The sequence below is a fragment of the Salvelinus alpinus genome, chromosome 9 (genome assembly GCF_045679555.1).
Source record: "Salvelinus alpinus chromosome 9, SLU_Salpinus.1, whole genome shotgun sequence".
NCBI classification, from domain to species: Eukaryota; Metazoa; Chordata; class Actinopteri; order Salmoniformes; family Salmonidae; genus Salvelinus; species Salvelinus alpinus.
The window spans coordinates 806,194-829,804 of NC_092094.1; the positions used below are offsets into that span (position 1 = coordinate 806,194).

The window sequence follows — 23,611 nt, forward strand, 5'->3', positions numbered from 1 at the left end:
CTGGTAGACTGTCCCCCTAATACCATAATCTGGTAGACTGTCCCCCTAATACCATAATCTGGTAGACTGTCCCCCTAATACCATAATCTGGTAGACTAACTGTCCCCCTAATACCATAATCTGGTAGACTAACTGTCCCCCTAATACCATAATCTGGTAGACTAACTGTCCCCCTAATACCATAATCTGGTAGACTAACTGTCCCCCTAATACCATAATCTGGTAGACTAACTGTCCCCCTAATACCATAATCTGGTAGACTAACTGTACCCTAATACCATAATCTGGTAGACTAACTGTACCCTAATACCATAATCTGGTAGACTAACTGTACCCCTAATACCATAATCTGGTAGACTAACTGTACCTCTAATACCATAATCTGGTAGACTAACTGTACCCCTAATACCATAATCTGGTAGACTAACTGTACCCCTAATACCATAATCTGGTAGACTAACTGTCCCCCTAATACCATAATCTGGTAGACTAACTGTCCCCCTAATACCATAATCTGGTAGACTAACTGTCCCCCTAATACCATAATCTGGTAGACTAACTGTCCCTCTAATACCATAATCTGGTAGACTAACTGTCCCCCTAATACCATAATCTGGTAGACTAACTGTCCCCCTAATACCATAATCTGGTAGACTAACTGTACCTCTAATACCATAATCTGGTAGACTAACTGTCCCCCTAATACCATAATCTGGTAGACTAACTGTCCCCCTAATACCATAATCCGGTAGACTAACTGTCCCTCTAATACCATAATCCGGTAGACTAACTGTCCCCCTAATACCATAATCCGGTAGACTAACTGTCCCTCTAATACCATAATCCGGTAGACTAACTGTCCCCCTAATACCATAATCCGGTAGACTAACTGTCCCTCTAATACCATAATCCGGTAGACTAACTGTCCCTCTAATACCATAATCCGGTAGACTAACTGTCCCTCTAATACCATAATCCGGTAGACTAACTGTCCCCCTAATACCATAATCCGGTAGACTAACTGTCCCTCTAATACCATAATCCGGTAGACTAACTGTCCCTCTAATACCATAATCCGGTAGACTAACTGTCCCTCTAATACCATAATCCGGTAGACTAACTGTCCCCCTAATACCATAATCCGGTAGACTAACTGTCCCTCTAATACCATAATCCGGTAGACTAACTGTCCCTCTAATACCATAATCCGGTAGACTAACTGTCCCTCTAATACCATAATCCGGTAGACTAACTGTCCCTCTAATACCATAATCTGGTAGACTAACTGTACCCCTAATACCATAATCTGGTAGACAAACTGTCCCTCTAATACCATAATCTGGTAGACTAACTGTCCCCCTAATACCATAATCTGGTAGACTAACTGTCCCCCTAATACCTTAATCTGGTAGACTAACTGTCCCTCTAATACCATAATCTGGTAGACTAACTGTCCCCCTAATACCATAATCTGGTAGACTAACTGTCCCCCTAATACCATAATCTGGTAGACTAACTGTCCCTCTAATACCATAATCTGGTAGACTAACTGTCCCCCTAATACCATAATCTGGTAGACTAACTGTACCCCTAATACCATAATCTGGTAGACTAACTGTCCCCCTAATACCATAATCTGGTAGACTAATTGTCCCTCTAATACCATAATCTGGTAGACTAACTGTACCCTAATACCATAATCTGGTAGACTAACTGTCCCTCTAATACCATAATCTGGTAGACTAACTGTCCCTCTAATACCATAATCTGGTAGACTAACTGTCCCCTAATACCATAATCTGGTAGACTAACTGTCCCCCTAATACCATCATCTGGTAGACTAACTGTCCCCCTAATATCATAATCTGGTAGACTAACTGTCCCTCTAATACCATAATCTGGTAGACTAACTGTCCCTCTAATACCATAATCTGGTAGACTAACTGTCCCTCTAATACCATAATCTGGTAGACTAACTGTCCCCCTAATACCATAATCTGGTAGACTAACTGTACCTCTAATACCATAATCTGGTAGACTAACTGTCCCCCTAATACCATAATCTGGTAGACTAACTGTCCCTCTAATACCATAATCCGGTAGACTAACTGTCCCTCTAATACCATAATCCGGTAGACTAACTGTCCCTCTAATACCATAATCCGGTAGACTAACTGTCCCTCTAATACCATAATCCGGTAGACTAACTGTCCCCCTAATACCATAATCCGGTAGACTAACTGTCCCTCTAATACCATAATCTGGTAGACTAACTGTCCCCTAATACCATAATCTGGTAGACTAACTGTCCCCCTAATACCATAATCTGGTAGACTAACTGTCCCCCTAATATCATAATCTGGTAGACTAACTGTACCCCTAATATCATAATCTGGTAGACTAACTGTACCCCTAATACCATAATCTGGTAGACTAACTGTCCCCCTAATACCATAATCTGGTAGACTAACTGTACCCCTAATACCATAATCTGGTAGACTAACTGTCCCCCTAATACCATAATCTGGTAGACTAACTGTCCCCCTAATATCATAATCTGGTAGACTAACTGTACCCCTAATATCATAATCTGGTAGACTAACTGTACCCCTAATACCATAATCTGGTAGACTAACTGTCCCCCTAATACCATAATCTGGTAGACTAACTGTACCCCTAATACCATAATCTGGTAGACTGTCCCCCTAATACCATAATCTGGTAGACTGTCCCCCTAATACCATAATCTGGTAGACTGTCCCCCTAATACCATAATCTGGTAGACTAACTGTCCCCCTAATACCATAATCTGGTAGACTAACTGTCCCCCTAATACCATAATCTGGTAGACTAACTGTCCCCCTAATACCATAATCTGGTAGACTAACTGTCCCCCTAATACCATAATCTGGTAGACTAACTGTCCCCCTAATACCATAATCTGGTAGACTAACTGTACCCTAATACCATAATCTGGTAGACTAACTGTACCCTAATACCATAATCTGGTAGACTAACTGTACCCCTAATACCATAATCTGGTAGACTAACTGTACCTCTAATACCATAATCTGGTAGACTAACTGTACCCCTAATACCATAATCTGGTAGACTAACTGTACCCCTAATACCATAATCTGGTAGACTAACTGTCCCCCTAATACCATAATCTGGTAGACTAACTGTCCCCCTAATACCATAATCTGGTAGACTAACTGTCCCCCTAATACCATAATCTGGTAGACTAACTGTCCCTCTAATACCATAATCTGGTAGACTAACTGTCCCCCTAATACCATAATCTGGTAGACTAACTGTCCCCCTAATACCATAATCTGGTAGACTAACTGTACCTCTAATACCATAATCTGGTAGACTAACTGTCCCCCTAATACCATAATCTGGTAGACTAACTGTCCCCCTAATACCATAATCCGGTAGACTAACTGTCCCTCTAATACCATAATCCGGTAGACTAACTGTCCCCCTAATACCATAATCCGGTAGACTAACTGTCCCTCTAATACCATAATCCGGTAGACTAACTGTCCCTCTAATACCATAATCCGGTAGACTAACTGTCCCTCTAATACCATAATCCGGTAGACTAACTGTCCCCCTAATAACATAATCCGGTAGACTAACTGTCCCTCTAATACCATAATCCGGTAGACTAACTGTCCCTCTAATACCATAATCCGGTAGACTAACTGTCCCTCTAATACCATAATCCGGTAGACTAACTGTCCCCCTAATACCATAATCCGGTAGACTAACTGTCCCTCTAATACCATAATCCGGTAGACTAACTGTCCCTCTAATACCATAATCCGGTAGACTAACTGTCCCTCTAATACCATAATCCGGTAGACTAACTGTCCCTCTAATACCATAATCTGGTAGACTAACTGTACCCCTAATACCATAATCTGGTAGACAAACTGTCCCTCTAATACCATAATCTGGTAGACTAACTGTCCCCCTAATACCATAATCTGGTAGACTAACTGTCCCCCTAATACCATAATCTGGTAGACTAACTGTCCCTCTAATACCATAATCTGGTAGACTAACTGTCCCCCTAATACCATAATCTGGTAGACTAACTGTCCCCCTAATACCATAATCTGGTAGACTAACTGTCCCTCTAATACCATAATCTGGTAGACTAACTGTCCCCCTAATACCATAATCTGGTAGACTAACTGTACCCCTAATACCATAATCTGGTAGACTAACTGTCCCCCTAATACCATAATCTGGTAGACTAACTGTCCCTCTAATACCATAATCTGGTAGACTAACTGTACCCTAATACCATAATCTGGTAGACTAACTGTCCCTCTAATACCATAATCTGGTAGACTAACTGTCCCTCTAATACCATAATCTGGTAGACTAACTGTCCCCTAATACCATAATCTGGTAGACTAACTGTCCCCCTAATACCATAATCTGGTAGACTAACTGTCCCCCTAATATCATAATCTGGTAGACTAACTGTCCCTCTAATACCATAATCTGGTAGACTAACTGTCCCCCTAATACCATAATCTGGTAGACTAACTGTACCCCTAATACCATAATCTGGTAGACTAACTGTCCCCCTAATACCATAATCTGGTAGACTAACTGTCCCTCTAATACCATAATCTGGTAGACTAACTGTACCCTAATACCATAATCTGGTAGACTAACTGTCCCTCTAATACCATAATCTGGTAGACTAACTGTCCCTCTAATACCATAATCTGGTAGACTAACTGTCCCCTAATACCATAATCTGGTAGACTAACTGTCCCCCTAATACCATAATCTGGTAGACTAACTGTCCCCCTAATATCATAATCTGGTAGACTAACTGTCCCTCTAATACCATAATCTGGTAGACTAACTGTCCCTCTAATACCATAATCTGGTAGACTAACTGTCCCTCTAATACCATAATCTGGTAGACTAACTGTCCCCCTAATACCATAATCTGGTAGACTAACTGTACCTCTAATACCATAATCTGGTAGACTAACTGTCCCCCTAATACCATAATCCGGTAGACTAACTGTCCCTCTAATACCATAATCCGGTAGACTAACTGTCCCTCTAATACCATAATCCGGTAGACTAACTGTCCCTCTAATACCATAATCCGGTAGACTAACTGTCCCTCTAATACCATAATCCGGTAGACTAACTGTCCCCCTAATACCATAATCCGGTAGACTAACTGTCCCTCTAATACCATAATCTGGTAGACTAACTGTCCCCTAATACCATAATCTGGTAGACTAACTGTCCCCCTAATACCATAATCTGGTAGACTAACTGTCCCCCTAATATCATAATCTGGTAGACTAACTGTACCCCTAATATCATAATCTGGTAGACTAACTGTACCCCTAATACCATAATCTGGTAGACTAACTGTCCCCCTAATACCATAATCTGGTAGACTAACTGTACCCCTAATACCATAATCTGGTAGACTAACTGTCCCCCTAATACCATAATCTGGTAGACTAACTGTCCCCCTAATACCATAATCTGGTAGACTAACTGTCCCCCTAATACCATAATCTGGTAGACTAACTGTCCCCCTAATACCATAATCTGGTAGACTAACTGTCCCCCTAATACCATAATCTGGTAGACTAACTGTCCCCCTAATACCATAATCTGGTAGACTAACTGTCCCCCTAATACCATAATCTGTTAGACTAACTGTCCCCCTAATACCATAATCTGGTAGACTAACTGTCCCCCTAATACCATAATCTGGTAGACTAACTGTCCCCCTAATGCCATAGATCTGGTAGACTGTCCCCCTAATACCATAATCTGGTAGACTGTCCCCCTAATACCATAATCTGGTAGACTGTCCCCCTAATACCATAATCTGGTAGACTAACTGTCCCCCTAATACCATAATCTGGTAGACTAACTGTCCCCCTAATACCATAATCTGGTAGACTAACTGTCCCCCTAATACCATAATCTGGTAGACTAACTGTCCCCCTAATACCATAATCTGGTAGACTAACTGTCCCCCTAATACCATAATCTGGTAGACTAACTGTCCCCCTAATACCATAATCTGGTAGACTAACTGTACCTCTAATACCATAATCTGGTAGACTAACTGTACCCCTAATACCATAATCTGGTAGACTAACTGTCCCCCTAATACCATAATCTGGTAGACTAACTGTACCTCTAATACCATAATCTGGTAGACTAACTGTACCCCTAATACCATAATCTGGTAGACTAACTGTCCCCCTAATACCATAATCCGGTAGACTAACTGTCCCTCTAATACCATAATCCGGTAGACTAACTGTCCCCCTAATACCATAATCCGGTAGACTAACTGTCCCTCTAATACCATAATCCGGTAGACTAACTGTCCCTCTAATACCATAATCCGGTAGACTAACTGTCCCTCTAATACCATAATCCGGTAGACTAACTGTCCCCCTAATACCATAATCCGGTAGACTAACTGTCCCTCTAATACCATAATCCGGTAGACTAACTGTCCCTCTAATACCATAATCCGGTAGACTAACTGTCCCTCTAATACCATAATCCGGTAGACTAACTGTCCCCCTAATACCATAATCCGGTAGACTAACTGTCCCTCTAATACCATAATCCGGTAGACTAACTGTCCCTCTAATACCATAATCCGGTAGACTAACTGTCCCTCTAATACCATAATCCGGTAGACTAACTGTCCCTCTAATACCATAATCTGGTAGACTAACTGTACCCCTAATACCATAATCTGGTAGACAAACTGTCCCTCTAATACCATAATCTGGTAGACTAACTGTCCCCCTAATACCATAATCTGGTAGACTAACTGTCCCCCTAATACCATAATCTGGTAGACTAACTGTCCCTCTAATACCATAATCTGGTAGACTAACTGTCCCCCTAATACCATAATCTGGTAGACTAACTGTCCCCCTAATACCATAATCTGGTAGACTAACTGTCCCTCTAATACCATAATCTGGTAGACTAACTGTCCCCCTAATACCATAATCTGGTAGACTAACTGTACCCCTAATACCATAATCTGGTAGACTAACTGTCCCCCTAATACCATAATCTGGTAGACTAACTGTCCCTCTAATACCATAATCTGGTAGACTAACTGTACCCTAATACCATAATCTGGTAGACTAACTGTCCCTCTAATACCATAATCTGGTAGACTAACTGTCCCTCTAATACCATAATCTGGTAGACTAACTGTCCCCTAATACCATAATCTGGTAGACTAACTGTCCCCCTAATACCATAATCTGGTAGACTAACTGTCCCCCTAATATCATAATCTGGTAGACTAACTGTCCCTCTAATACCATAATCTGGTAGACTAACTGTCCCTCTAATACCATAATCTGGTAGACTAACTGTCCCTCTAATACCATAATCTGGTAGACTAACTGTCCCCCTAATACCATAATCTGGTAGACTAACTGTACCTCTAATACCATAATCTGGTAGACTAACTGTCCCCCTAATACCATAATCCGGTAGACTAACTGTCCCTCTAATACCATAATCCGGTAGACTAACTGTCCCTCTAATACCATAATCCGGTAGACTAACTGTCCCTCTAATACCATAATCCGGTAGACTAACTGTCCCTCTAATACCATAATCCGGTAGACTAACTGTCCCCCTAATACCATAATCCGGTAGACTAACTGTCCCTCTAATACCATAATCTGGTAGACTAACTGTCCCCTAATACCATAATCTGGTAGACTAACTGTCCCCCTAATACCATAATCTGGTAGACTAACTGTCCCCCTAATATCATAATCTGGTAGACTAACTGTACCCCTAATATCATAATCTGGTAGACTAACTGTACCCCTAATACCATAATCTGGTAGACTAACTGTCCCCCTAATACCATAATCTGGTAGACTAACTGTACCCCTAATACCATAATCTGGTAGACTAACTGTCCCCCTAATACCATAATCTGGTAGACTAACTGTCCCCCTAATACCATAATCTGGTAGACTAACTGTCCCCCTAATACCATAATCTGGTAGACTAACTGTCCCCCTAATACCATAATCTGGTAGACTAACTGTCCCCCTAATACCATAATCTGGTAGACTAACTGTCCCCCTAATACCATAATCTGGTAGACTAACTGTCCCCCTAATACCATAATCTGTTAGACTAACTGTCCCCCTAATACCATAATCTGGTAGACTAACTGTCCCCCTAATACCATAATCTGGTAGACTGTCCCCCTAATACCATAATCTGGTAGACTGTCCCCCTAATACCATAATCTGGTAGACTAACTGTCCCCCTAATACCATAATCTGGTAGACTAACTGTCCCCCTAATACCATAATCTGGTAGACTAACTGTCCCCCTAATACCATAATCTGGTAGACTAACTGTCCCCCTAATACCATAATCTGGTAGACTAACTGTCCCCCTAATACCATAATCTGGTAGACTAACTGTCCCCCTAATACCATAATCTGGTAGACTAACTGTACCCCTAATACCATAATCTGGTAGACTAACTGTACCTCTAATACCATAATCTGGTAGACTAACTGTACCCCTAATACCATAATCTGGTAGACTAACTGTCCCCCTAATACCATAATCTGGTAGACTAACTGTACCTCTAATACCATAATCCGGTAGACTAACTGTACCCCTAATACCATAATCCGGTAGACTAACTGTCCCCCTAATACCATAATCTGGTAGACTAACTGTACCCCTAATACCATAATCTGGTAGACTAACTGTCCCTCTAATACCATAATCTGGTAGACTAACTGTCCCCCTAATACCATAATCTGGTAGACTAACTGTCCCCCTAATACCATAATCTGGTAGACTAACTGTCCCCCTAATACCATAATCTGGTAGACTAACTGTCCCCCTAATACCATAATCTGGTAGACTAACTGTCCCCCTAATACCATAATCTGGTAGACTAACTGTCCCCCTAATACCATAATCTGTTAGACTAACTGTCCCCCTAATACCATAATCTGGTAGACTAACTGTCCCCCTAATACCATAATCTGGTAGACTGTCCCCCTAATACCATAATCTGGTAGACTAACTGTCCCCCTAATACCATAATCTGGTAGACTAACTGTCCCCCTAATACCATAATCTGGTAGACTAACTGTCCCCCTAATACCATAATCTGGTAGACTAACTGTCCCCCTAATACCATAATCTGGTAGACTAACTGTACCCCTAATACCATAATCTGGTAGACTAACTGTACCTCTAATACCATAATCTGGTAGACTAACTGTACCCCTAATACCATAATCTGGTAGACTAACTGTCCCCCTAATACCATAATCTGGTAGACTAACTGTACCTCTAATACCATAATCTGGTAGACTAACTGTACCCCTAATACCATAATCCGGTAGACTAACTGTCCCTCTAATACCATAATCCGGTAGACTAACTGTCCCTCTAATACCATAATCCGGTAGACTAACTGTCCCTCTAATACCATAATCCGGTAGACTAACTGTCCCTCTAATACCATAATCCGGTAGACTAACTGTCCCCCTAATACCATAATCCGGTAGACTAACTGTCCCTCTAATACCATAATCCGGTAGACTAACTGTCCCCTAATACCATAATCTGGTAGACTAACTGTCCCCCTAATACCATAATCTGGTAGACTAACTGTCCCCCTAATATCATAATCTGGTAGACTAACTGTACCCCTAATATCATAATCTGGTAGACTAACTGTACCCCTAATACCATAATCTGGTAGACTAACTGTCCCCCTAATACCATAATCTGGTAGACTAACTGTACCCCTAATACCATAATCTGGTAGACTAACTGTCCCCCTAATACCATAATCTGGTAGACTAACTGTCCCCCTAATATCATAATCTGGTAGACTAACTGTACCCCTAATATCATAATCTGGTAGACTAACTGTACCCCTAATACCATAATCTGGTAGACTAACTGTCCCACTAATACCATAATCTGGTAGACTAACTGTACCCCTAATACCATAATCTGGTAGACTGTCCCCCTAATACCATAATCTGGTAGACTGTCCCCCTAATACCATAATCTGGTAGACTGTCCCCCTAATACCATAATCTGGTAGACTAACTGTCCCCCTAATACCATAATCTGGTAGACTAACTGTCCCCCTAATACCATAATCTGGTAGACTAACTGTCCCCCTAATACCATAATCTGGTAGACTAACTGTCCCCCTAATACCATAATCTGGTAGACTAACTGTCCCCCTAATACCATAATCTGGTAGACTAACTGTACCCTAATACCATAATCTGGTAGACTAACTGTACCCTAATACCATAATCTGGTAGACTAACTGTACCCCTAATACCATAATCTGGTAGACTAACTGTCCCTCTAATACCATAATCTGGTAGACTAACTGTACCCTCTAATACCATAATCTGGTAGACTAACTGTACCCCTAATACCATAATCTGGTAGACTAACTGTCCCCCTAATACCATAATCTGGTAGACTAACTGTCCCCCTAATACCATAATCTGGTAGACTAACTGTCCCCCTAATACCATAATCTGGTAGACTAACTGTCCCTCTAATACCATAATCTGGTAGACTAACTGTCCCCCTAATACCATAATCTGGTAGACTAACTGTCCCCCTAATACCATAATCTGGTAGACTAACTGTACCTCTAATACCATAATCTGGTAGACTAACTGTCCCCCTAATACCATAATCTGGTAGACTAACTGTCCCCCTAATACCATAATCCGGTAGACTAACTGTCCCTCTAATACCATAATCCGGTAGACTAACTGTCCCCCTAATACCATAATCCGGTAGACTAACTGTCCCTCTAATACCATAATCCGGTAGACTAACTGTCCCTCTAATACCATAATCCGGTAGACTAACTGTCCCTCTAATACCATAATCCGGTAGACTAACTGTCCCCCTAATACCATAATCCGGTAGACTAACTGTCCCTCTAATACCATAATCCGGTAGACTAACTGTCCCTCTAATACCATAATCCGGTAGACTAACTGTCCCTCTAATACCATAATCCGGTAGACTAACTGTCCCCCTAATACCATAATCCGGTAGACTAACTGTCCCTCTAATACCATAATCCGGTAGACTAACTGTCCCTCTAATACCATAATCCGGTAGACTAACTGTCCCTCTAATACCATAATCCGGTAGACTAACTGTCCCTCTAATACCATAATCTGGTAGACTAACTGTACCCCTAATACCATAATCTGGTAGACAAACTGTCCCTCTAATACCATAATCTGGTAGACTAACTGTCCCCCTAATACCATAATCTGGTAGACTAACTGTCCCCCTAATACCATAATCCGGTAGACTAACTGTCCCTCTAATACCATAATCTGGTAGACTAACTGTCCCCTAATACCATAATCTGGTAGACTAACTGTCCCCCTAATACCATAATCTGGTAGACTAACTGTCCCCCTAATATCATAATCTGGTAGACTAACTGTACCCCTAATATCATAATCTGGTAGACTAACTGTACCCCTAATACCATAATCTGGTAGACTAACTGTCCCCCTAATACCATAATCTGGTAGACTAACTGTACCCCTAATACCATAATCTGGTAGACTAACTGTCCCCCTAATACCATAATCTGGTAGACTAACTGTCCCCCTAATACCATAATCTGGTAGACTAACTGTCCCCCTAATACCATAATCTGGTAGACTAACTGTCCCCCTAATACCATAATCTGGTAGACTAACTGTCCCCCTAATACCATAATCTGGTAGACTAACTGTCCCCCTAATACCATAATCTGGTAGACTAACTGTCCCCCTAATACCATAATCTGTTAGACTAACTGTCCCCCTAATACCATAATCTGGTAGACTAACTGTCCCCCTAATACCATAATCTGGTAGACTGTCCCCCTAATACCATAATCTGGTAGACTGTCCCCCTAATACCATAATCTGGTAGACTAACTGTCCCCCTAATACCATAATCTGGTAGACTAACTGTCCCCCTAATACCATAATCTGGTAGACTAACTGTCCCCCTAATACCATAATCTGGTAGACTAACTGTCCCCCTAATACCATAATCTGGTAGACTAACTGTCCCCCTAATACCATAATCTGGTAGACTAACTGTACCCCTAATACCATAATCTGGTAGACTAACTGTACCTCTAATACCATAATCTGGTAGACTAAATGTACCCCTAATACCATAATCTGGTAGACTAACTGTCCCCCTAATACCATAATCTGGTAGACTAACTGTACCTCTAATACCATAATCTGGTAGACTAACTGTACCCCTAATACCATAATCCGGTAGACTAACTGTCCCTCTAATACCATAATCCGGTAGACTAACTGTCCCTCTAATACCATAATCCGGTAGACTAACTGTCCCTCTAATACCATAATCCGGTAGACTAACTGTCCCTCTAATACCATAATCCGGTAGACTAACTGTCCCCCTAATACCATAATCCGGTAGACTAACTGTCCCTCTAATACCATAATCTGGTAGACTAACTGTCCCCTAATACCATAATCTGGTAGACTAACTGTCCCCCTAATACCATAATCTGGTAGACTAACTGTCCCCCTAATATCATAATCTGGTAGACTAACTGTACCCCTAATATCATAATCTGGTAGACTAACTGTACCCCTAATACCATAATCTGGTAGACTAACTGTCCCCCTAATACCATAATCTGGTAGACTAACTGTACCCCTAATACCATAATCTGGTAGACTAACTGTCCCCCTAATACCATAATCTGGTAGACTAACTGTCCCCCTAATATCATAATCTGGTAGACTAACTGTACCCCTAATATCATAATCTGGTAGACTAACTGTACCCCTAATACCATAATCTGGTAGACTAACTGTCCCCCTAATACCATAATCTGGTAGACTAACTGTACCCCTAATACCATAATCTGGTAGACTGTCCCCCTAATACCATAATCTGGTAGACTGTCCCCCTAATACCATAATCTGGTAGACTGTCCCCCTAATACCATAATCTGGTAGACTAACTGTCCCCCTAATACCATAATCTGGTAGACTAACTGTCCCCCTAATACCATAATCTGGTAGACTAACTGTCCCACTAATACCATAATCTGGTAGACTAACTGTCCCCCTAATACCATAATCTGGTAGACTAACTGTCCCCCTAATACCATAATCTGGTAGACTAACTGTACCCTAATACCATAATCTGGTAGACTAACTGTACCCTAATACCATAATCTGGTAGACTAACTGTACCCCTAATACCATAATCTGGTAGACTAACTGTACCTCTAATACCATAATCTGGTAGACTAACTGTACCCCTAATACCATAATCTGGTAGACTAACTGTACCCCTAATACCATAATCTGGTAGACTAACTGTCCCCCTAATACCATAATCTGGTAGACTAACTGTCCCCCTAATACCATAATCTGGTAGACTAACTGTCCCCCTAATACCATAATCTGGTAGACTAACTGTCCCTCTAATACCATAATCTGGTAGACTAACTGTCCCCCTAATACCATAATCTGGTAGACTAACTGTCCCCCTAATACCATAATCTGGTAGACTAACTGTACCTCTAATACCATAATCTGGTAGACTAACTGTCCCCCTAATACCATAATCTGGTAGACTAACTGTCCCCCTAATACCATAATCCGGTAGACTAACTGTCCCTCTAATACCATAATCCGGTAGACTAACTGTCCCCCTAATACCATAATCCGGTAGACTAACTGTCCCTCTAATACCATAATCCGGTAGACTAACTGTCCCTCTAATACCATAATCCGGTAGACTAACTGTCCCTCTAATACCATAATCCGGTAGACTAACTGTCCCCCTAATACCATAATCCGGTAGACTAACTGTCCCTCTAATACCATAATCCGGTAGACTAACTGTCCCTCTAATACCATAATCCGGTAGACTAACTGTCCCTCTAATACCATAATCCGGTAGACTAACTGTCCCCCTAATACCATAATCCGGTAGACTAACTGTCCCTCTAATACCATAATCTGGTAGACTAACTGTCCCCTAATACCATAATCTGGTAGACTAACTGTCCCCCTAATACCATAATCTGGTAGACTAACTGTCCCCCTAATATCATAATCTGGTAGACTAACTGTACCCCTAATATCATAATCTGGTAGACTAACTGTACCCCTAATACCATAATCTGGTAGACTAACTGTCCCCCTAATACCATAATCTGGTAGACTAACTGTACCCCTAATACCATAATCTGGTAGACTAACTGTCCCCCTAATACCATAATCTGGTAGACTAACTGTCCCCCTAATACCATAATCTGGTAGACTAACTGTCCCCCTAATACCATAATCTGGTAGACTAACTGTCCCCCTAATACCATAATCTGGTAGACTAACTGTCCCCCTAATACCATAATCTGGTAGACTAACTGTCCCCCTAATACCATAATCTGGTAGACTAACTGTCCCCCTAATACCATAATCTGTTAGACTAACTGTCCCCCTAATACCATAATCTGGTAGACTAACTGTCCCCCTAATACCATAATCTGGTAGACTGTCCCCCTAATACCATAATCTGGTAGACTGTCCCCCTAATACCATAATCTGGTAGACTAACTGTCCCCCTAATACCATAATCTGGTAGACTAACTGTCCCCCTAATACCATAATCTGGTAGACTAACTGTCCCCCTAATACCATAATCTGGTAGACTAACTGTCCCCCTAATACCATAATCTGGTAGACTAACTGTCCCCCTAATACCATAATCTGGTAGACTAACTGTACCCCTAATACCATAATCTGGTAGACTAACTGTACCTCTAATACCATAATCTGGTAGACTAACTGTACCCCTAATACCATAATCTGGTAGACTAACTGTCCCCCTAATACCATAATCTGGTAGACTAACTGTACCTCTAATACCATAATCTGGTAGACTAACTGTACCCCTAATACCATAATCTGGTAGACTAACTGTCCCCCTAATACCATAATCTGGTAGACTAACTGTCCCCCTAATACCATAATCTGGTAGACTAACTGTCCCCCTAATACCATAATCTGGTAGACTAACTGTCCCCCTAATACCATAATCTGGTAGACTAACTGTACCCTAATACCATAATCTGGTAGACTAACTGTCCCCCTAATACCATAATCTGGTAGACTAACTGTCCCCCTAATACCATAATCTGGTAGACTAACTGTCCCCCTAATACCATAATCTGGTAGACTAACTGTCCCCCTAATACCATAATCTGGTAGACTGTCCCCCTAATACCATAATCTGGTAGACTAACTGTCCCCCTAATACCATAATCTGGTAGACTAACTGTCCCCCTAATACCATAATCTGGTAGACTAACTGTCCCCCTAATACCATAATCTGGTAGACTGTCCCCCTAATACCATAATCTGGTAGACTGTCCCCCTAATACCATAATCTGGTAGACTGTCCCCCTAATACCATAATCTGGTAGACTAACTGTCCCCCTAATACCATAATCTGGTAGACTAACTGTCCCCCTAATACCATAATCTGGTAGACTAACTGTCCCCCTAATACCATAATCTGGTAGACTAACTGTCCCCCTAATACCATAATCTGGTAGACTAACTGTACCCTAATACCATAATCTGGTAGACTAACTGTACCCCTAATACCATAATCTGGTAGACTAACTGTACCTCTAATACCATAATCTGGTAGACTAACTGTACCCCTAATACCATAATCTGGTAGACTAACTGTACCCCTAATACCATAATCTGGTAGACTAACTGTACCTCTAATACCATAATCTGGTAGACTAACTGTCCCCCTAATACCATAATCTGGTAGACTAACTGTCCCCCTAATACCATAATCTGGTAGACTAACTGTCCCTCTAATACCATAATCTGGTAGACTAACTGTCCCCCTAATACCATAATCTGGTAGACTAACTGTCCCCCTAATACCATAATCTGGTAGACTAACTGTCCCCCTAATACCATAATCTGGTAGACTAACTGTACCTCTAATACCATAATCTGGTAGACTAACTGTCCCCCTAATACCATAATCTGGTAGACTAACTGTCCCCCTAATACCATAATCTGGTAGACTAACTGTCCCTCTAATACCATAATCCGGTAGACTAACTGTCCCCCTAATACCATAATCCGGTAGACTAACTGTCCCTCTAATACCATAATCCGGTAGACTAACTGTCCCTCTAATACCATAATCCGGTAGACTAACTGTCCCTCTAATACCATAATCTGGTAGACTAACTGTCCCTCTAATACCATAATCCGGTAGACTAACTGTCCCCCTAATACCATAATCCGGTAGACTAACTGTCCCTCTAATACCATAATCCGGTAGACTAACTGTCCCTCTAATACCATAATCCGGTAGACTAACTGTCCCTCTAATACCATAATCTGGTAGACTAACTGTCCCTCTAATACCATAATCTGGTAGACTAACTGTACCCCTAATACCATAATCTGGTAGACAAACTGTCCCTCTAATACCATAATCTGGTAGACTAACTGTCCCCCTAATACCATAATCTGGTAGACTAACTGTACCTCTAATACCATAATCTGGTAGACTAACTGTCCCCCTAATACCATAATCTGGTAGACTAACTGTCCCTCTAATACCATAATCTGGTAGACTAACTGTCCCCCTAATACCATAATCTGGTAGACTGTCCCCCTAATACCATAATCTGGTAGACTAACTGTCCCCTAATACCATAATCTGGTAGACTAACTGTCCCCTAATACCATAATCTGGTAGACTAACTGTACCCCTAATACCATAATCTGGTAGACTAACTGTCCCCCTAATACCATAATCTGGTAGACTAACTGTCCCCCTAATACCATAATCTGGTAGACTAACTGTCCCCCTAATACCATAATCTGGTAGACTAACTGTCCCCCTAATACCATAATCTGGTAGACTAACTGTCCCCCTAATACCATAATCTGGTAGACTAACTGTCCCCTAATACCATAATCTGGTAGACTAACTGTCCCCCTAATACCATAATCTGGTAGACTAACTGTCCCCCTAATACCATAATCTGGTAGACTAACTGTCCCCCTAATACCATAATCTGGTAGACTAACTGTCCCCCTAATACCATAATCTGGTAGACTAACTGTCCCCCTAATACCATAATCTGGTAGACTAACTGTCCCTCTAATACCATAATCTGGTAGACTAACTGTCCCCCTAATACCATAATCTGGTAGACTAACTGTACCCCTAATACCATAATCTGGTAGACTAACTGTCCCCCTAATACCATAATCTGGTAGACTAACTGTCCCCCTAATACCATAATCTGGTAGACTAACTGTCCCCCTAATACCATAATCTGGTAGACTAACTGTCCCCCTAATACCATAATCTGGTAGACTAACTGTCCCTCTAATACCATAATCTGGTAGACTAACTGTCCCCCTAATACCATAATCTGGTAGACTAACTGTCCCTCTAATACCATAATCTGGTAGACTAACTGTCCCCCTAATACCATAATCTGGTAGACTAACTGTCCCCCTAATACCATAATCTGGTAGACTAACTGTCCCTCTAATACCATAATCTGGTAGACTAACTGTCCCCCTAATACCATAATCTGGTAGACTAACTGTACCCCTAATACCATAATCTGGTAGACTAACTGTCCCTCTAATACCATAATCTGGTAGACTAACTGTCCCCCTAATACCATAATCTGGTAGACTAACTGTCCCCCTAATACCATAATCTGGTAGACTAACTGTCCCCCTAATACCATAATCTGGTAGACTAACTGTCCCCCTAATACCATAATCTGGTAGACTAACTGTCCCCCTAATACCATAATCTGGTAGACTAACTACCTCTTGTAGCTGAAGTAGTGCTCCTCAGCCTGTTCATCCCATAGTAGTCGAGGCTTCAGCTCTTTCAACAGCTCTATGAACCTTTACAGGAAACAAAGGAGAGAGGGTTGAAGGGGGACTGGAGGTGACAGAGAGAGGGTTGAAGGGGGACCTGGAAGTGACAGAGAGAGGGTTGAAGGGGGACTGGAGGTGACAGAGAGACAGAGAGAGGGTTGAAGGGGGACTGGAGGTGACAGAGAGAGAGAGGGTTGAAGGGGGACCGGAGGTGAGAGAGAGAGTTGAAGGGGGACCGGAGGTGAGAGAGAGAGAGTTGAAGGGGGACCGGAGGTGAGAGAGAGGGTTGAAGGGGGACCTTGAAGTGACAGAGAGAGAGAGGGTTGAAGGGGGACCTGGAAGTGACAGAGATTTTATACTAGTAATCTATACAGAAGATTGTATTATTAGGAGTATCCTACCTGCCCCCCAGCAGTGGCTCAGCTCCGTAGGTGGAGAAGTCCAGTCCATACAGGTTGAGTCCCAGCAGTATCTTGTGTCTCCATTGGTTGCTGGGGGACAACTCTAGAACACATTCTCTCAGCCAGGGTAGAGGGGAGCTGGGGCCCGGTCTAGGAGGGAAGAGAGAACCTGACTTATTGATATACTAAGAACAATGGGAGTGGCCTATAACATCTGTCAAAATGTTCAGTGATGGTCATTTTACCAATATCATATTTTTTTTAATAAAAGGATATGATTGTTTCAGTGAGAAGGAAATGTTACCGTTCAGAGGAGAAGTCGTAGGTCATTAGACTGAATCCGTCCACTACGGGAGCTAACTGCTCAAACTGCTCCCTCCCGAACATCCCCGGCTGGCCTGAACTGATCACAACAGAAAGATTAAACAAGGAGAAAATAAATTAAACTCCTCTCTCAGGATCAGACATGTTAGTAATGGTATTGAACTGATCACAACAGAAGGATTCAACTCCTCTCTCTCAGGATCAGACATGGTAGTAATGGTAGTGAACTGATTACAACAGAAGGATTCAACTCCTCTCTCTCTGGATCAGACATGGTAGTAATGGTATTGAACTGATTACAACAGAAGGATTCAACTCCTCTCTCAGGATCAGACATGTTAGTAATGGTATTGAACTGATCACAACAGAAGGATTCAACTCCTCTCTCAGGATCAGACATGGTAGTAATGGTATTGATCTGATCACAACAGAAGGATTCAACTCCTCTCTCAGGATCAGACATGGTAGTAATGGTATTGATCTGATCACAACAGAAGGATTCAACTCCTCTCTCAGGATCAGACATGGTAGTAATGGTATTGATCTGATCACAACAGAAGGATTCAACTCCTCTCTCAGGATCAGATATGGTAGTAATGGTATTGAACTGATCACAACAGAAGGATTCAACTCCTCTCTCTCAGGATCAGACATGGTAGTAATGGTATTGAACTGATTACAACAGAAGGATTCAACTCCTCTCTCAGGATCAGATATGGTAGTAATGGTATTGATCTGATCACAACAGAAGGATTCAACTCCTCTCTCAGGATCAGATATGGTAGTAATGGTATTGATCTGATCACAACAGAAGGATTCAACTCCTCTCTCAGGATCAGACATGTTAGTAATGGTATTGAACTGATCACAACAGAAGGATTCAACTCCTCTCTCAGGATCAGACATGTTAGTAATGGTATTGAACTGATTACAACAGAAGGATTCAACTCCTCTCTCAGGATCAGATATGGTAGTAATGGTATTGATCTGATCACAACAGAAGGATTCAACTCCTCTCTCAGGATCAGATATGGTAGTAATGGTATTGATCTGATCACAACAGAAGGATTCAACTCCTCTCTCAGGATCAGACATGTTAGTAATGGTATTGAACTGATCACAACAGAAGGATTCAACTCCTCTCTCAGGATCAGACATGGTAGTAATGGTATTGATCTGATCACAACAGAAGGATTCAACTCTTCTCTCTCAGGATCAGACATGGTAGTAATGGTATTGCAGGGATTTTTCTGCGATTGAAATCCTTGAGCGGGCAGCCTAAGTATTTCTTTCAGGATGCCTAAGTTAAAAGAGTATAGTGTATTTTCGGGATGGAAAAACACTTTCAGTGTAAATTAAAAAGTACTAAAACCAGAGATAAGATAGAAAAGATAATGGGGAATGTTAGATACATTAAACATGTTGATGATCTGTTAAACTAACACTCAAATGTCTGCCAGGATTGAATTATGGTTAAAATTTGATGATGCCAGACTGTTAATGTATCTGTGACCCCGTGTGATTCTAGAGCAGCTGTTGTCTTCCTACAAGCCTCTCTCGCTGGTGTGAATCTAGAGCAGCTGTTGTCTTCCTACAAGCCTCTCTCGCTGGTGTGAATCTAGAGCAGCTGTTGTCTTCCTACAAGCCTCCCTCGCTGGTGTGATTCTAGAGCAGCTGTTGTCTTCCTACAAGCCTCCCTCACTGGTGTGATTCTAGAGCAGCTGTTCTCTTCCTACAAGCCTCTCACTGGTGTGATTCTAGAGCAGCTGTTGTCTTCCTACAAGCCTCTCTCACTGGTGTGATTCTAGAGCAGCTGTTGTCTTCCTACAAGCCTCTCTCACTGGTGTGATTCTAGAGCAGCTGTTGTCTTCCTACAAGCCTCTCTCACTGGTGTGATTCTAGAGCAGCTGTTGTCTTCCTACAAGCCTCCCTCACTGGTGTGATTCTAGAGCAGCTGTTGTCTTCCTACAAGCCTCCCTCACTGGTGTGATTCTAGAGCAGCTGTTGTCTTCCTACAAGCCTCTCTCTGGTGTGATTCTAGAGCAGCTGTTGTCTTCCTACAAGCCTCTCACTGGTGTGATTCTAGAGCAGCTGTTGTCTTCCTACAAGCCTCTCTCTGGTGTGATTCTAGAGCAGCTGTTGTCTTCCTACAAGCCTCTCTCACTGGTGTGATTCTAGAGCAGCTGTTGTCTTCCTACAAGCCTCTCTCTGGTGTGATTCTAGAGCAGCTGTTGTCTTCCTACAAGCCTCTCTCGCTGGTGTGATTCTAGAGCAGCTGTTGTCTTCCTACAAGCCTCTCTCTGGTGTGATTCTAGAGCAGCTGTTGTCTTCCTACAAGCCTCTCTCTGGTGTGATTCTAGAGCAGCTGTTGTCTTCCTACAAGCCTCTCTCGCTGGTGTGATTCTAGAGCAGCTGTTGTCTTCCTACAAGCCTCTCTCGCTGGTGTGATTCTAGAGCAGCTGTTGTCTTCCTACAAGCCTCTCTCGCTGGTGTGATTCTAGAGCAGCTGTTGTCTTCCTACAAGCCTCTCTCGCTGGTGTGATTCTAGAGCAGCTGTTGTCTTCCTACAAGCCTCTCTCGCTGGTGTGATTCTAGAGCAGCTGTTGTCTTCCTACAAGCCTCTCACTGGTGTGATTCTAGAGCAGCTGTTGTCTTCCTACAAGCCTCTCTCTCTGGTGTGATTCTAGAGCAGCTGTTGTCTTCCTATAAGCCCCTCTCTCTGGTGTGATTCTAGAGCAGCTGTTGTCTTCCTACAAGCCTCTCTCACTGGTGTGATTCTAGAGCAGCTGTTGTCTTCCTACAAGCCTCTCACTGGTGTGATTCTAGAGCAGCTGTTGTCTTCCTACAAGCCTCTCTCACTGGTGTGATTCTAGAGCAGCTGTTGTCTTCCTACAAGCCTCCCTCACTGGTGTGATTCTAGAGCAGCTGTTGTCTTCCTACAAGCCTCTCACTGGTGTGATTCTAGAGCAGCTGTTGTCTTCCTACAAGCCTCCCTCGCTGGTGTGATTCTAGAGCAGCTGTTGTCTTCCTACAAGCCTCTCTCGCTGGTGTGATTCTAGAGCAGCTGTTGTCTTCTACAAGCCTCTCTCACTGGTGTGATTCTAGAGCAGCTGTTGTCTTCCTACAAGCCTCTCTCTGGTGTGATTCTAGAGCAGCTGTTGTCTTCCTACAAGCCTCTCACTGGTGTGATTCTAGAGCAGCTGTTGTCTTCCTGCAAGCCTCTCTCTGGTGTGATTCTAGAGCAGCTGTTGTCTTCCTACAAGCCTCTCTCACTGGTGTGATTCTAGAGCAGCTGTTGTCTTCCTACAAGCCTCTCTCACTGGTGTGATTCTAGAGCAGCTGTTGTCTTCCTACAAGCCTCTCTCGCTGGTGTGATTCTAGAGCAGCTGTTGTCTTCCTACAAGCCTCTCTCTGGTGTGATTCTAGAGCAGCTGTTGTCTTCCTACAAGCCTCCCTCACTGGTGTGATTCTAGAGCAGCTGTTGTCTTCCTACAAGCCTCTCACTGGTGTGATTCTAGAGCAGCTGTTGTCTTCCTACAAGCCTCTCTCTCTGGTGTGATTCTAGAGCAGCTGTTGTCTTCCTATAAGCCCCTCTCTCTGGTGTGATTCTAGAGCAGCTGTTGTCTATCTACAAGCCTCTCTCACTGGTGTGATTCTAGAGCAGCTGTTGTCTTCCTACAAGCCTCTCACTGGTGTGATTCTAGAGCAGCTGTTGTCTTCCTACAAGCCTCTCTCACTGGTGTGATTCTAGAGCAGCTGTTGTCTTCCTACAAGCCTCTCACTGGTGTGATTCTAGAGCAGCTGTTCTCTTCCTACAAGCCTCTCTCTGGTGTGATTCTAGAGCAGCTGTTGTCTTCCTACAAGCCTCCCTCACTGATGTGATTCTAGAGCAGCTGTTGTCTTCCTACAAGCCTCCCTCACTGGTGTGATTCTAGAGCAGCTGTTGTCTTCCTACAAGCCTCTCACTGGTGTGATTCTAGAGCAGCTGTTGTCTTCCTACAAGCCTCTCTCTCTGGTGTGATTCTAGAGCAGCTGTTGTCTTCCTATAAGCCCCTCTCTCTGGTGTGATTCTAGAGCAGCTGTTGTCTTCCTACAAGCCTCTCTCACTGGTGTGATTCTAGAGCAGCTGTTGTCTTCCTACAAGCCTCTCACTGGTGTGATTCTAGAGCAGCTGTTGTCTTCCTACAAGCCTCTCTCTCTGGTGTGATTCTAGAGCAGCTGTTGTCTTCCTACAAGCCTCTCTCACTGGTGTGATTCTAGAGCAGCTGTTGTCTTCCTACAAGCCTCTCACTGGTGTGATTCTAGAGCAGCTGTTGTCTTCCTACAAGCCTCTCACTGGTGTGATTCTAGAGCAGCTGTTGTCTTCCTACAAGCCTCCCTCACTGATGTGATTCTAGAGCAGCTGTTGTCTTCCTACAAGCCTCCCTCACTGGTGTGATTCTAGAGCAGCTGTTGTCTTCCTACAAGCCTCTCACTGGTGTGATTCTAGAGCAGCTGTTGTCTTCCTACAAGCCTCTCTCTCTGGTGTGACTCTAGAGCAGCTGTTGTCTTCCTACAAGCCTCTCTCTCTGGTGTGATTCTAGAGCAGCTGTTGTCTTCCTACAAGCCTCTCTCACTGGTGTGATTCTAGAGCAGCTGTTGTCTTCCTACAAGCCTCTCACTGGTGTGATTCTAGAGCAGCTGTTGTCTTCCTATAAGCCCCTCTCTCTGGTGTGATTCTAGAGCAGCTGTTGTCTTCCTACAAGCCTCTCTCACTGGTGTGATTCTAGAGCAGCTGTTGTCTTCCTACAAGCCTCTCACTGGTGTGATTCTAGAGCAGCTGTTGTCTTCCTA

At 42.7% G+C, this 23,611-nt stretch overlaps 1 protein-coding gene across 3 annotated transcripts in view; it reads right to left on the reverse strand.

The window, feature by feature from the left end:
* chid1 (chitinase domain containing 1) overlaps positions 1-23,611 on the reverse strand; it is a 39,365-nt gene that overhangs the window by 7,554 nt on the left and 8,200 nt on the right. For all 3 annotated transcript variants that reach the window (XM_071415637.1, XM_071415635.1, XM_071415638.1), the window contains 3 exons: positions 18,759-18,857; positions 18,455-18,604; positions 18,000-18,080 (listed from right to left, as the gene is read on the reverse strand). In XM_071415637.1, coding sequence (XP_071271738.1) covers positions 18,000-18,080; positions 18,455-18,604; positions 18,759-18,857 — 330 coding nt within the window. The remainder of the gene's footprint in view (positions 1-17,999; positions 18,081-18,454; positions 18,605-18,758; positions 18,858-23,611) is intronic.